Below are 14,267 nucleotides of genomic sequence, written 5' to 3'. Positions count from 1 at the left end.
ATCTATTCTTGTTCTTGCTCTGTTCAGGAAAATTTCCCCTGTGCCTATGAGTTTGAGGCTCTTCCCCACTTTCTCTTCTATTAGTTTCAGTGTCTTGGGTTTTATGTGTGAGGTGCTGAGAAGCTATATTCTTTTGTTTTAGAATGAAATGTTCTATAGATGTCTGTTAAATCCATTTGGTTCATAGCTTCTGTTAGTTTCACTGTGTCTCTATTTAGTTTCTGTTTCTATGATCTGTTCATTGATGATAGTGCGGTGTTGAAGTCTTCCAGTATTGTGTGTGGTGCAATGTGTGCTTTGAGCTTTAGTAAAGTTTCTTTTATGAATGTGGGTGTCCTTACATTTGGAACATAGATGTTCAGAATTGAGAGTTCATCTTAGTAGATTTTCCTTTGATGAGTATGAATTGTCCTTCCTTATCTTTTTTGATAATTTTTGATTGAAAGTAGATTCTATTTGATATTAGAATGGCTACTTCAGGTTGTTTCTTGGGGCCATTTGCTTAGAAAATTGTTTTCCAGTCTTTTACTCTTTGTCACTGAGGTGTGTTTCCTGTACACAGCTAAATGCTGGGTCCTGTTTATATATCTAGTCTGTTAATCTATGACTTTTTATTGGGGAATTGAGTTTATTGATTTTAAAAGATATTAAGGAATAGTGATTGTTGCTTCCTGTTATTTTTGTTGTTAGAGGTGGAATTATGTTTGTGTGGCTATCTTCTTTAGGATTTGTTGCAAGAAGACTTCTTTCTTGCTTTTTCTACAGTTTCCCTCCTTGTGTTGGAGTTTTCCATCTATTATTCTTTGTAGGGCTGGATTTGTGGAAAGATTGTGTAAATTTGGTTTTGTCATGGAATAATTTGGTTTCTTCATTTATGGTAACTGAGAATTTTGCTGGCATTTGTGTTGTCTTAGGTTCTGTATGATATCTGCCCAGGATATTCTAGCTTTCATGGTCTCTGAGAAGTCTGGTGTAATTCTGATAGGTCTGCCTTTGTATGTTACTTGACATTTTTCCCGTACTGCTTTTAATATTCTTTCTTTGTTTTGTGTATTCAGTGTTTTGACTATTTTATGACAGGAGGAGTTTCTTTTCTGGTCCAATTTATTTGGAGTTCTGTAGGCTTCTTGTATGTTCATGGGCATCTCTTTCCTTATGTTGGGGAAGTTTTCTTTTACAATTTTGTTGAAAATATTTATTGGCCCTTTAATTTTGGAATCTGCTCTTTTCTATACCTGTTATTCTTAGGTTTGGTCTTTTCATTGTGTCCTGGATTTCCTGGATGTTTTGGGTTAGGAGCTTTTTTGCATTTTGCATTTTCTTTGACTATGTGTCAGTGATTTCTATGGTATCCTCTGCCCCTGAGATTCTCTCTTCTATCTCTTGTATTCTGTTGGTCATTCTTGCATCTATGACTCCTGATCTCTTTCCTAGGTTTTCTGTCTCCAGGTTTGTCTCCCTTTGTGATTTCTTTAGTGTTTGTATTTTCATTTTTAGATTCTGGATGGTTTTGTTCAATTCTTTCTTCACCCGTTTGGTTGTGTTTTCTTGTAATTCTTTAAGGTATTTTTGTGTTTCTTCTTTAAGGGTGTCTACCTGTTTATCTGTGTTCTGTAATTCGTTAAGGGAGTTATTTATGTTTTTCTTATAGTATTCTATCATCTTCATGAGATGCGATTTTAAATACAAATCTGTTTTTCCTCTGTGTTTGGATATCCAGGACTTGCTGTAGTGGGAGAACTGGGTTCTGATGATGCCATATCACCTGGTCTCTGTTGCTTTGGTTCTTGAGATTGTCTCTTGTCATCTGATTATCTCTGGCGTTAGTTGGTCTTGTTATCTCTGACTGGAGCTTGTCCCTCCTGTGGGCCTGTGAGCCTGTATCTTAGGAATGAAAGCACTCCCGGGAGACCAGTTCTTTTTGGGCAGGACTTCAGTACTTCTAAAGGACAGCCTCAACTTTAGGGTGCAGATGGAGACAGGAAGGATTCTGTCCTAGGCTGCTCTATGGTTCTTCCGTGCTCCTGGTGGGTCCCTCTTTGGACAGTTAGTTATTGGGGGGAAAGTAGAATCTCAACTTTGGGTTTAGGAGTGACTGCACTCCTGGGAGACCAACTCTCTCTGGGTAGTACTTGGGTAAGGAGGGCTGCAGGACAGCCTCAGCTTCAGGGTGCAGACAAAGACAGGAAGCCTTTTTTTAAAAAAAATAAAGATTTATTTTATTTATATGTGAGTACAGGGTAGTTATCTTAGGCTCTTCAGAAGAGAGCATTGTCCTATTACAGATGGTTGTGCGCCCCCATGTGGTTGCTAGAAATTGAACTCAGGACCTCTGGAAGAGCAGTCAGTGTTCCTAACCACTGAGCCAGCTCTCCAGCCCAGAAGATTTTATTCTTACAGCCATAGAATGCTTCAGATCTGACACACTGCATTTGAAGAAAGGGAATTTCTGTTAAACTGAAGACATTTTAGCTTCTAGTAGTGTGCAGTGCTTGAGCTCACCTTGGGAAAGGTGATTGATTCTACAGTTACTGTTTTTTTTTTTTTTTTTTTTTTTTTTCCTGCAAAATGTTAGACTTCTGGACACTGTGAACTGGAATCATTGAATATCAGCTGATGTTCTGCTACACAGAGATTTGTGGGGAGTGGGCATAAGATAACTTTTGTTTACTTTTTTAAAATTTTAAGATACTTGGTACCTTTTCAAACATTATTCTATATCAAGTAAGATTTATTAAAGCAGGTTTCTGTGTCTTTTACTGAATTTCTTATGCCTTCAAAATCATACCTATTTTATAATACTTGAATATCAAAAATTAATTAAATTTAACCAACACAATTTGCATGTGTCTGTAGTTAGTATTTGAAACTTTCACTTTGTTTGTTGTTTCTCAGGTAAACGCAAAGCACTGAAGTTGAACTTTGCAAATCCACCCGTGAAATCGACAGCACGGTTCACTCTGAATCCTAATACTACAGGAGTGCAGAACCCACACATGTGAGTACTTGGGGACTCAATGCAGAGCCTTTTGGCTGCTGCATCTTATGCAAAACAAGGGGCTGGTATTTCTGTTTTCTTACGATAATTTAAAATGTTACTCTTTGAACTTAAATAGACAGTTACTGATCATATACTCCTAAGTTTAATGAAAATAATTTTCTTCTTTAAATGTTTACTTGAGAAAATAGTGTGAAAGGCCCAGGCTCACTTACATCTTTTTAAATTAACTGTGGGTTTAGGTAAAGTTCAGGTTGTGTTTAGGAATGCAGCTGTCTTCTCCCTGTCAGCAGCCCCTGCTGTCCACTTGGTAGGAATGTAGATTCTGTTTCCTTGGACGCTCGTGTGGTAAATCAAAGTGCTGTTCAAGTTGGTATATACATGTTGCGTCATCTGTTATTAGTTAATATTTTAAATAAAAAGAAATGATAGTGTGATGGTGCATCTTACTGTAAATAGTAGGAATGTGCTAGCTGCTTTTAACTAATAGCTTGAGAATAATAATTTACTGAAACCTTTAGTCTTAAGTGATGTGGGATATTAAGTAGTAATCTCTTTCCCCAAACCTGCCTGAGTTTGACAGCCAGCGGCTTTCCTTTTATTCCTATGCATTCATTTTCCTCTAGTCCTAGTATTGAGATGCAAGAGCAAGCAGTGAATGTTATAGGTACAAAGCTGGGAATATTTTATGTCTTAAAACTAATTTCTCAATACCTGGATTCTAGCTTTGATGGACTTTGATATGTCTAGTGTTCTTAAAGAGGCATGGCCATTGGTTCCTCTCTTTTGAACTTAGGTACACCTTGTGTTTGCAAACAGTAACAAATGGGTACAGTGTCCTTTAACAGGGCTGACTGAAGTACTTTATTTTTGCAGCAGTACTGTGTACAACTGAGGAGCAAATGTGTGTATATATTTAGGTTTTCATAAGTAACCTTAGGATGAAGGATGCCTTACTTGTCTGGGAAAACTATCCACTCATGGTTACGTTTTCCTAAGAGCTTGGGGGAGAGGATGAGCCTAACCCTGCTGAGAATAGATGCCAGGGTGGGTGGTACCCAAGACGGGGCAAAGAGAGAAAGGATTTATAAGGGTGGGAGGGGGCTGTAAGTCTTAGTCTGTTTTCTTTTGAAACATGAAGCAGGGTTTTTACTAAGCAAGAAAACCCAGTACCTAGCTAGACAATACTCTAGTACCAAGCAGTGTTCTTCCTCGTTTTCTAACATTTTGGTGAAAACTAGTCCAAAGTAAATCTATAAGCATAGTCCACTTTATTATTCTGGTTACCAGCTGATCACACGCTTGGAAGTAAATCAGGAGAATGAAAGACCTGCTCCCTCTTTCTTGTTTCCCTACCCTTCTTCCCCTTTCCATTCGAGTCCTTGTAGGATAGATCACCTCTTGAGGAAACACTAGGCTTTAATTACCATAATTAAAACTATATATTTCTAGCATGTGAAAAATTATTTGTATACTAGAGACCCTTCTACATTTAACAGCTGTTAATATTTTAGCTTTTGGTGCATAAAATGAAAAATTAAGTTGTGTAAACCTAAAGAATATAAAGGAAAATAGATTAAAAGAGTATGAGCCCTTTCTACATTTCTGTCAGAGTTTTGTTATACCAGACACTCTTAAGTCTTTCATACACTCCAGGGGCTATTCTTGAAAATGCATCAGACTTGTGCTAAAATTCTATTCAGTGTGCCAACTGGAGAAGAAGTAGATACTCTGTTGTTATGTTCTATGCCTTTATCATAGTGAGTAATGGTTGACATTCTCGGAACAAAATTGTTTAAAGTGTGCACAGCACAGTTATTGCTGTTAACAGTGTACAGTTATTCAACAAGGGAAAAGCAAGTTTAAAACTTAGCTTGGAAATGGGGCAAGAGAGATGGTTCAGCCGTTAAGAGCACGGGTTGCTCTTTCAGAGGAATCTGGCTTAATTCCCACCATACACGTGGTGTTTCACAGTCGTCAGAAACTCCAGTTCCATGGAACCTATATCTTCTTCTGGCATCTGTGGGTTCTGGGTGTACATACATACACGCAGGTGAAACACACACACACACACACACACACACACACACACACACACCCCACACATACACTACTTTTACATTAACTTAAATAAATGAGTTGACATGTTTGGGGCTTAAGCACTGGGAAGCCACATTTTAAATTATTCATAGTCTTTGTTGAGACCAAGGCCTCATTTGCTCACATTTGAAATAATGGAATAAAAGATTCCATTTTAAAGTCCTATTTTAATCACCAATTTTCTGTATTCTGTAATGCACTTCCTCAGTAAAGCTTCACTGAACAAAGTCATTTAGTCCAGAGTAAATTGTAGAAACTTTATCTTCCACTCTAGTTCAGACTAGCCTCTAACTGACAGCACTCCTTCTGCGTCTGCTTCAGTTTCCTGAGTACTGAGATTATAGGCATGGGCTGGTATACCTGGGAAACTTTTGTGTTTGATCTTTTCTGTTGATATGAACAGTAGGTGGAAACTAAGTGTTTGCTTCTACCCACTGCTGTCATGCTTCTACCCACTGCTGTCACTAACTCTGACTTAGAGTACCAATGTTTACTGTTTTATTTGGTGAATGGAGGGAGAGAGTGGGAAAGGTAAAGAGTTTGGTGGGAGGAGGGAGGGAATTAATTTCTTTTGGAAGTATTTTCTTATGTTCAAAGTTGACAGTCTGAAAGACAAAGAACTTCTTAGCTGGAGATGGGAGAAGCTCTGTCTGCATGCCCCAAGCAGCCCAAGGATAACTCTGATCTCCCTTAGTTTGTCTCTGTGTCTTCCTCCTCCTTTAATAGACAAAGAGTAGATTCTATTGTGGAAGGAAGGTTTATGCACAAGTCTGCTGCACTTTGGGATTCAAACTGGGCAAAAGGTAAGCTTTATCTCTGTTACAGACTTTTACTGTTTCTCCCTGGTGCTAGTGCCTTTGGTTCAGTTTCTCCAGAGGTCACACCTGAAGCAAAGAGGGCTCATGTTTGCTTGGTGTCATCCAAGGCTCTGTGACTTCTGATGTTCTATGAGTTTAGGTAGGTTCAGGATTGACCCCATTCCGAACCTCACTGATGCTCCTTATATTTGATCTTCTGTAGTGAAAACCGAGCTCTATAGCTTATATATATATATGGTAGGTAAGGATATGCACGTGATTAACTAAGACACTTTTGTAACAGTTAATAAAAAAAGTGAAGCAGGTCAGAATCTGTAGACTTTAGAGATCTGTTGTGTTAGATTGAGAAAATCCTCGATTGATTAGGCCCAATCAAGAAAATAGTTTAAATATTTAGTTTAGACTATTAAGTTTAAAGAAACACCGCCAGATATTTATATTATTAGAATGACTTTTATTCTTAAATAAGGTTTTTCCTCTGTTTGAATGGCCTACTTTAAATTGATTATTAACAAAATGTAACACAGGAATACTTAATTTCAGGTATTTTCCTTCATAGTTACCTAATAAAATAATAATGCATTTTTATATTAGCTAACACAGTTAAAGAATACCAGTTAACTTTATTATCATAAAGAAACAAAATGATATGATTAAAATAATCACTATCTACTTACAAAGCAGCTATTTTTTATTTAGGGCAACTAATATTTATTAAATGCCTTCTATTTTTTAGGTTCTCAGGTATCTTTGTTACATTATAGAACTCTCAGAACCATCCTTTTAGAGTATTTTTTTTTCATTTAACAACAACAAAACAAAACAACAAAACTAAGAAATGAGACCAAAAGAATTGTGCTCAGTACCACAGGCAGTTGCATACCCAGGGAACATGTCACCTCTTCTTCACAGGTGTCCAGAGCCATAGTCTTTAGTTGCAAATGTACTTCTCTTAAATTCAATATGGATACAAATAGTATTTTTATTCATATCATCAATTCTCTTTGGATAAAGTCATAGCAACTTAATTATATCTTTTTTCCTATAAGCTTTATTTAAAAATATATAGGAAGGGATGTATAATTTTAAGTATTACACTGTTATTTTTATGTAAAATATTATAAACATACTTTAAAAATCATACCTACTAAATAGATACAAAACTATGATTTCTTTTTTTTTCTGCCCCAAAGTTCCTCACCTTATTTTATTTTATTTTATTTTTTTATTTTTTTAAACGACTTTATTTTACAAAACAAAGATAAATGTACAGATTTTAAACATTTTTTGCTTAAAATTATACATTTTTGTCAGTACTGTTTTTTCAGACATTGAAATAATTTTTACATAAAACCATGTGAATATATTTTTTTAGTCAGTACTTGATTTTTTCAAGGGCTTGACAGTATGCATTGAAAACCTAATAGTTACAATAAGCGTAAAGTACATGAAAAACAAAACGCAACATGGAAATAGTCAAAGTCTTCTTGTTTTGTAAATATATGTATATTTTTTTGTTTTCTTTATTTCTTGGACTTCATACAGTCTGTGAGTTGTTTCTGGGGGAGTGCAAGCCTCTGGGGTTAGCATCCCACTATCAGTGACTGCATATTATGTCTGTTCTTTTGTGACTGGGTTATCTCACTCAGAATGATATTCTCCAGATGCTACCTGAAGACCCAGCTATTCCACTTCTGGCCATATACCCCGGAGACACTTTAATATACAACAAAGATATATGCACCACAATGTTCATAGCGGCTCTATTTATAATAGCCAGAAGCTGGAAAGAACCCAGATGTCCTTCAGAAGATGAATGGATACAAAAATTGTGGTACATTTACACAATGGAATACTACTCAGCCACCAGAAACAATGACTTGACCAAATTCTTAAGAAAACTATGATTTCTAAGATATATTTAAGATTAAACCTTTTGGTTTATATAGTTTTATAAATACAGGGTGTTCAGGCACTTAAATGACTGAATTACAATGGTGAGCTATATATACACACACACACGTGTGTGTGTGTGTGTGTGTGTGTGTGTGTGTGTGTATTCTCTTCTAAGGTACAAATAATGTTTCTGACAGCTTGAGTTCAGATGAAATAGAATACTAATAGTGGTATTTTCTTTTACATTATAGGTACAGAATTAAAGCCAAATGGTTATACAACAACATGACAGTGAGAATAATCTGATAGTATAAATTCTGGACAACTTCTACAACATAAGTACTTATTATCAAAGTATCTTCAAAGAAATGGAAGGAATTACAAAGAAACAGATTAGGGGCCGAGTCTCCCTCTTGTCTCCATGACTGGGGACAGACCCCCAAAGCCTTGCACAAGCCAGCAGGTCCTGTATCACCAAGATCCATTCCCAGCCCTCTGAGGGCCAAGATACTAGCCCGTTCAATTCATATGCCAGTGGCAAAAGCAGGACTGATGCAGTCTGGGCAGTTTTGACTATGGTTTTATTCTGTTATTTTTTATAACTTTTACTGTTTCAGCTATAGTTAGGAAAATTATCAAGTAATAAAACCATTGCTTCAGTCAAATGCCACTTCTAGTTTCCCTTATTATAATGAGCATTATAAGAACAGGATGTTGTTTATAATATTAGAACATTTTTATTACTTCATTAAGAACTTTGCTTATGGGGCAAAATTAATTTCATATATGATTTTATTTACTTGGAAAAGGCTTATACAAATCCATAACTTTCAAAACTTATCATAGTGACTGCAAATGTTTTGAAACGATTTTCTGCTGTCTTGACATTCTCTTTACACAGCCAGTTCTATTGTAGTTGGCTAGGAAAAGGTTCCCAAGTCTTCAGTCTTTCTAGAGATTGTTGTTCTTGTAGTTCAAGAAGAGTGACCTTTGAATGTAGGTTAGACACTTGCTAAAGATGTTCCTTATCAATGTCTTGTCTGCACTGTGAATGTTCAGTTTGTAAAATTTCTGTGCTGTGATTTACAACCTTATTTAAGGATCTTCAAACAGTTATGAAGAATTAACTTCAGGGTTTGAATATTCTGTGGGTATCAAAATGGCAATTATAGATTTGTTATTTGTGTTTAATTCTTCAACTGTGCTGAAGAGGAATGAATTTTCCTAATCTGACACAGTTTCTATGAATTATTTATGAAGTTGGGATTAGAAAGGTGATTGGTAATGATGTCTCTGAATTTGAAGTTTCGAAGTGACAGTTTTAGAATTTAGATTCTTAGAAGATGCACAAAACCCAGCTACAACTAAATCTGGATTTACTGATGTTTCCAAAGTATCTTGTTTAAAAGTTAATGTGTTACCTTGTATACTCTGCTCTTAGAGCTGGCAGCTTCTTCAGAGAAGTGAGTCATGGAACTGTGTATGTTCAGGTGGTGCATCAGTGCTACCTGTATTTCCTTTCTTGATGTGAGAGAAATGTTTTTTGACTCAACTTTTAGACATGCTTAATGTTCTTTCAGAAGCAGTTCTTTCCTTGACAGTCTTTAGGCAATGAAAATATTGTTGGAATTGCAATTTGCTTTAGCAAGTGATACCCCTCTGATGTCAGTAGTCAGGGCTAAAAGGATCTTTATCTGGGAATTGGTATTTATTGGGAGTCCCAGAGTCTTGTTTCATGTTCTCCAGCCACTTCTGAAATTTCTCTTTCATATAGAGGAAACAAAACAGCTCAGTTCTCAACCTTTATTGTCACCATGGGTCTTGCACTAAATTGCTAAGCAGTAGGCATCATGTGCACCTGATGACCCAGCCTGCCTGGGCACAGTAGCTGCTAGTTCTTCAGTGCCATCTCCTTTGCTAGTTTCTTCTACATTGTGAGCTTGACCCTCACAAGTGTCTGCTTCTGTTGTTCACTAATGTTAGAAGAACAAAGGGAAAATACTGTGTGTATATAGAAGTCATTATTAAAGGATAAAAGGTTTTGAAAACCTTTTTATTGAAGAAATTATGCTCCTGTTTAGCTGATCTCTGAGTACTTTTATTTTTGTGATTGTAGAGTTTAAGAATGATCTTGAATTCAGTATATATCCCAGGCTGGCTTGAAGTTCCCATTTTAGCTACCTAAGTGCATGGATTCTGTCTGTTTATCATGAAGACTAGCACTACATGTTTCTTAGTCAGAACCCCCTCCCCATCTCCAGAAATGGATGTGAGTTAAACTCAATCAGAGAAATTATAAAAGTTCTAAAGAGAGAAAATGAAGCCTAAGGTTATTATTACTAAACATCTCACAGCCTAGGCAAAGGCACAAAGTCACTTTAGAAGATTAATGAGTAACATTGAAGAATTAGGAAGGAGTGAACTCAAGTGTTAAATTTAAGAAGAAGGAAGTATATGATAAAAATAGTGGAACTCTAGGCCATATGTAATGGATGGATAGTAGAGAATACTCAACCTTTTCAAAAGTTATTCCTAAGAGCCATGGTATATGCCTAGGATGGACAGAGAGAGGGAGGGAGGGAAGAAGAGGGAGGAAGGGAGGAAAAGAGCAAGCAAGTAGTAGCAGCTGAATATGGAATTAGCCTGTAGAGCTACTACTTGCTACTTGGAAAGGAGAATTTAGAATTCTAGGCCAGTCTGAGCTAAATGGAAAGATGCCCTCTCCTAACAAAGAAGGAAATGAGAAAGAATGCCAAGCTACCATTGTGAAAAAGGAAAGAGGGGCTATCACTACTCATCCCATGGATATAAAAGCACAGAGATACAGGGCAGGTTGAGTTAGTTTATGAAAAATAACAAATGCTTACTCAGAAGTTTCTCATCCCATAAAAAGTTGAATGTATATTCTAACATTCTCATACAGGAGATGTGGGACCTTGGTAGTTTTACTGTATCTGATAGCAAAAATAAAAAGAAAGAGCTCTGGGCACAGTAAAGTATACTACCTGGTAGTGATCCTGTCTAATGTGTGTGAGACCCTGGAGAAACAAACAACAGGAATAAAAATAAAGACAAGAAGAAATAATACTAAGTTTATAGAACTCTTTAGACAACAGAGTAAAGAACATTTTTCAGCTCATATTTTGAAGTCAGCATAGCTTTATGGAAACCAGACAAATACATTAAAAAGCAAAGGAGATCACAGAACTCCATCATTAATAAACATACACTTGAAAATCCTCATAAACAGTACTTTGGATTAATCTTGGTTGGATATTTGATGCTTATAATTTACTGTATTAATAAACTAAGGGAGGAAAATAGGTGGGCTTACAATAAATAGGTACAAAATAATATTTGTCAACATTAATTATCAAAAATCATTCCATTAAACTCAGAGGAGTAGTTCCTGAGTCATTGGTGTCATCTAAGGAGCTACTTTTACTATGTCTGGTACACCTAGAGATGAAAGACTCAGTGCTGTGTCTGTGATTGGTGACAAGACAGGAAACCCCAGACTCTGAACAGAAAGACTTAGTCCAACCCTTTTTCAGACAGTTGTTTTAATTTCATATGTAAAAAAACCAAAAATTACCAAAACTATTAAGTGACTGTAACAAAGAGTAAGGGTAACAAAATAAAATCTTTTCTTAAACACCTGTTAGCAAAAATAACCTCTTGAAAAGTAAAATTTCAGAATAATTAATAGTAGCCTAAAAAAGTAAAAAATATTTATTGATACAGTTAAAGAAAATACATTAAGACTTCACTAATAAATTAATTACCAGGGGAAAATGAAAGACTTAAATACATGAGTAAGATGTCTTGTTCTGTGAACGTCGTGTATCTCAGTGATGGAGTGCTTACCCCATGTATGCCAGTCTCCTCAAGCCCAGAGTCATACACAGGCACACACATGCATGTGCAAAAGCGATGGCTTATTCCTGTATTGGAAAGTACAGTCTTATTAAGGTGCCTGTTCTTATTCACTTATTAATTCAACAACTCAGGAATATCTTAGCAACCTTAACATGCACACACATTTTACACACACACACACACACACACACACACACACACACACACACCCCTAATTTATGTGGAAATTTAAAGAATGTAGAATAGTGAAAAAATACTTTTTTTTTGTAAAAAGTATTGAAGATGAAGGGTGTAAATTATGAAGATACAACAACTAAAGCTTTATAGAAGAATGGTATATAAGATGGGATAGAAAGTTAAGCTAAGCGCATGAGCACACATGTACAATCTGTTAATCTTTGTCTAAGATCCCTGTACAGTTCCGGGTACAGGATAGACCTTTTGTGGTGATGGAACACACTGGAGTAAGATCTGTATAGAGTGAACCCCATTTCCTAATTCACACCATTTGCTTGAAATAACAACATTGTCCTAAAGGGTAAAGCAGAAAATTTATTCAACTTGTAAAGAAAACCATCCTAATGTATTTATCTGGCACAGGCAAATACTTATTTGACAGTACAGAGGAGCATAGTAGTGTAAATTGCCACCAAAGATATATTGGACTTCATTGAAGGTAGTGTTTTTGCATACCAGAAGTTTCTTAGGAAAGTATATAGGCCAGTAACGCAGTGAGAAAACACTCTGCATTTAACTGACAAATGACTTTCAGATATGCAATGAACTATTATTACAACTCAGAACAAATGATCCTGTTAAGTTTTAGACTTATATGGACATTTCACAGAGAAACTTGGGAATAGTTAATAAATGCATGGAAGGCATGTTTAACACTGGTAAGCAGAAGAGTCAGATAAAAATGAGAGTGATATTGCTCACCTACCAGAAGGGCCCAAACCGATACTTAATGGTATCAGAATTCTCATATTGCCGAGGGAACTGAAAAGGATTCAACTACTTTAGAAAGCCCCTCAATAGTTTCTTATGAGTTTAAACATGACCTAGCATTGTATCACTGCCCAGCATGAAAATGTTTTATGAAAATTTGCATTTGAACAGTCATAGAAACTGTTAATCGTGATTCTCCAAAAATACAAATGTCTATTCATGGGAGGATGAATGAATAAACAGTGTCTTACTCTAATGTAATAGGAATTAATGCTCCACAGAAGCACATGAGACACAGCCAGGCACAAAGAAAAAGAGCACATGCTGTTTCTTCATCTGTCTGAGACTGCAGAGTGGGCAAGGCTGAAGTCAGTGGAATGGTTGAGATGAGAACAGTCTTTTCTTGTGGAGATTGACAAGAATGGTACAAGGAACCACCTGGGGGGCGGTGTTATGTTTTCTCTCTTGTTAAATCTTGCAAGACCCAAGTGTTTATGAATTTGCCAAAACCTAATGGTTGTGATGTGGATGTTTCACTACATGTAAATGATACCATAATTTGAAGAAACAGAATAGTAAAGTTATATGGATTGTTTATTCTTTCTCAACAGTAATAGTGATTTTCTATCCTTTTTCTCAAAGCACACATGCATTTTAGCAGTCATAATATTTAGTGATAATTATATGAACACAGGTGTTGGTTAAATTCACTTCTTATGCCAGTAGAGAAGTATGTGAAAAATGTTACTTTTGATTTCCTTTACTAGGATGCTTGAAAGAGACCTAGAGTGATTCATTTAATTAATTTACACATCAGTGCTATAGATTTCATCTTTAAAACTGTCATAGTAAGGTTTTTATTTTTGGGCAGACCCCAACTATAGAGGGATTTGTCTGTGAAATTTTATTTAGTTCGTTTATATGCATATATGTAGAACTGTCTGTGTGAGTGTAAAGGCCTGAAGTGGGTGTTAGGTCTAGAACTTGTGTTATAGGTGGTAGCTATCCGATGTACGTGCTGGGAGCCAAACAAAGGCTCTCTGCAGGACCATTAATCACTCTTAGCCACTGAACCATCTCTTCAGCCTGAGCAAAACTTAAAGAAATTGTTATCAGGTATAATTTGGTGCCCAGCCTGGAGTATAGTGTGCACCTGAGCGGTTGGCTCCTTTACATGACATTGGAGACTTGTCTTTAGCGTGCTTTCCAAAGGATATTTTTGAAGTCAGATATGGTATCATGAGCTTAGTCCCAGCTACTAAGAAAGCCAAAGAGGTGGTTCTCTTGTGCCCAAGAGAAAGTCCAGCCTGGATAGCATAGTGAGGCCCTATCTCAATCAACAAAAAAACAAAAAAACAACAAACAAACAAAAAAAACCCCAAAAAACAAACACAAAACAAATACTTTCTTTTAATAGAGATCAGTGTAACCTTAATAGAGATTAGTGTAGGCTAAACATAATTGTCTTTAAAAATAATACATGCTTCAGGTAAGAGTATTCAATTTGACCAGTCATGCTGTCACATGCTTTAATGCCAGCACTTGAGAAGCAGAGGCAGGTGGACGTCTGTGAGTTTAAGGCCAGCCTGTTCCAAATAATTAGTTCTAGGACAGCCAGAGCTACATAG

At 36.2% G+C, this 14,267-nt stretch overlaps 1 protein-coding gene across 2 annotated transcripts in view; it reads left to right on the top strand.

Moving 5' to 3' along the window:
* MAP2K4 (mitogen-activated protein kinase kinase 4) overlaps positions 1-14,267 on the top strand; it is a 98,759-nt gene that overhangs the window by 29,573 nt on the left and 54,919 nt on the right. For both annotated transcript variants that reach the window (XM_080922221.1, XM_080922220.1), the window contains one exon: positions 2,896-2,998. In XM_080922221.1, coding sequence (XP_080778347.1) covers positions 2,896-2,998 — 103 coding nt within the window. The remainder of the gene's footprint in view (positions 1-2,895; positions 2,999-14,267) is intronic.

The sequence above is a fragment of the Micromys minutus genome (genome assembly GCF_963924665.1).
Source record: "Micromys minutus genome assembly, chromosome: 10".
NCBI lineage: Eukaryota > Metazoa > Chordata > Mammalia > Rodentia > Muridae > Micromys > Micromys minutus.
Note: the sequence above shows the minus strand (reverse complement) of the source record. Positions and strands in the feature narration are given on the sequence as shown.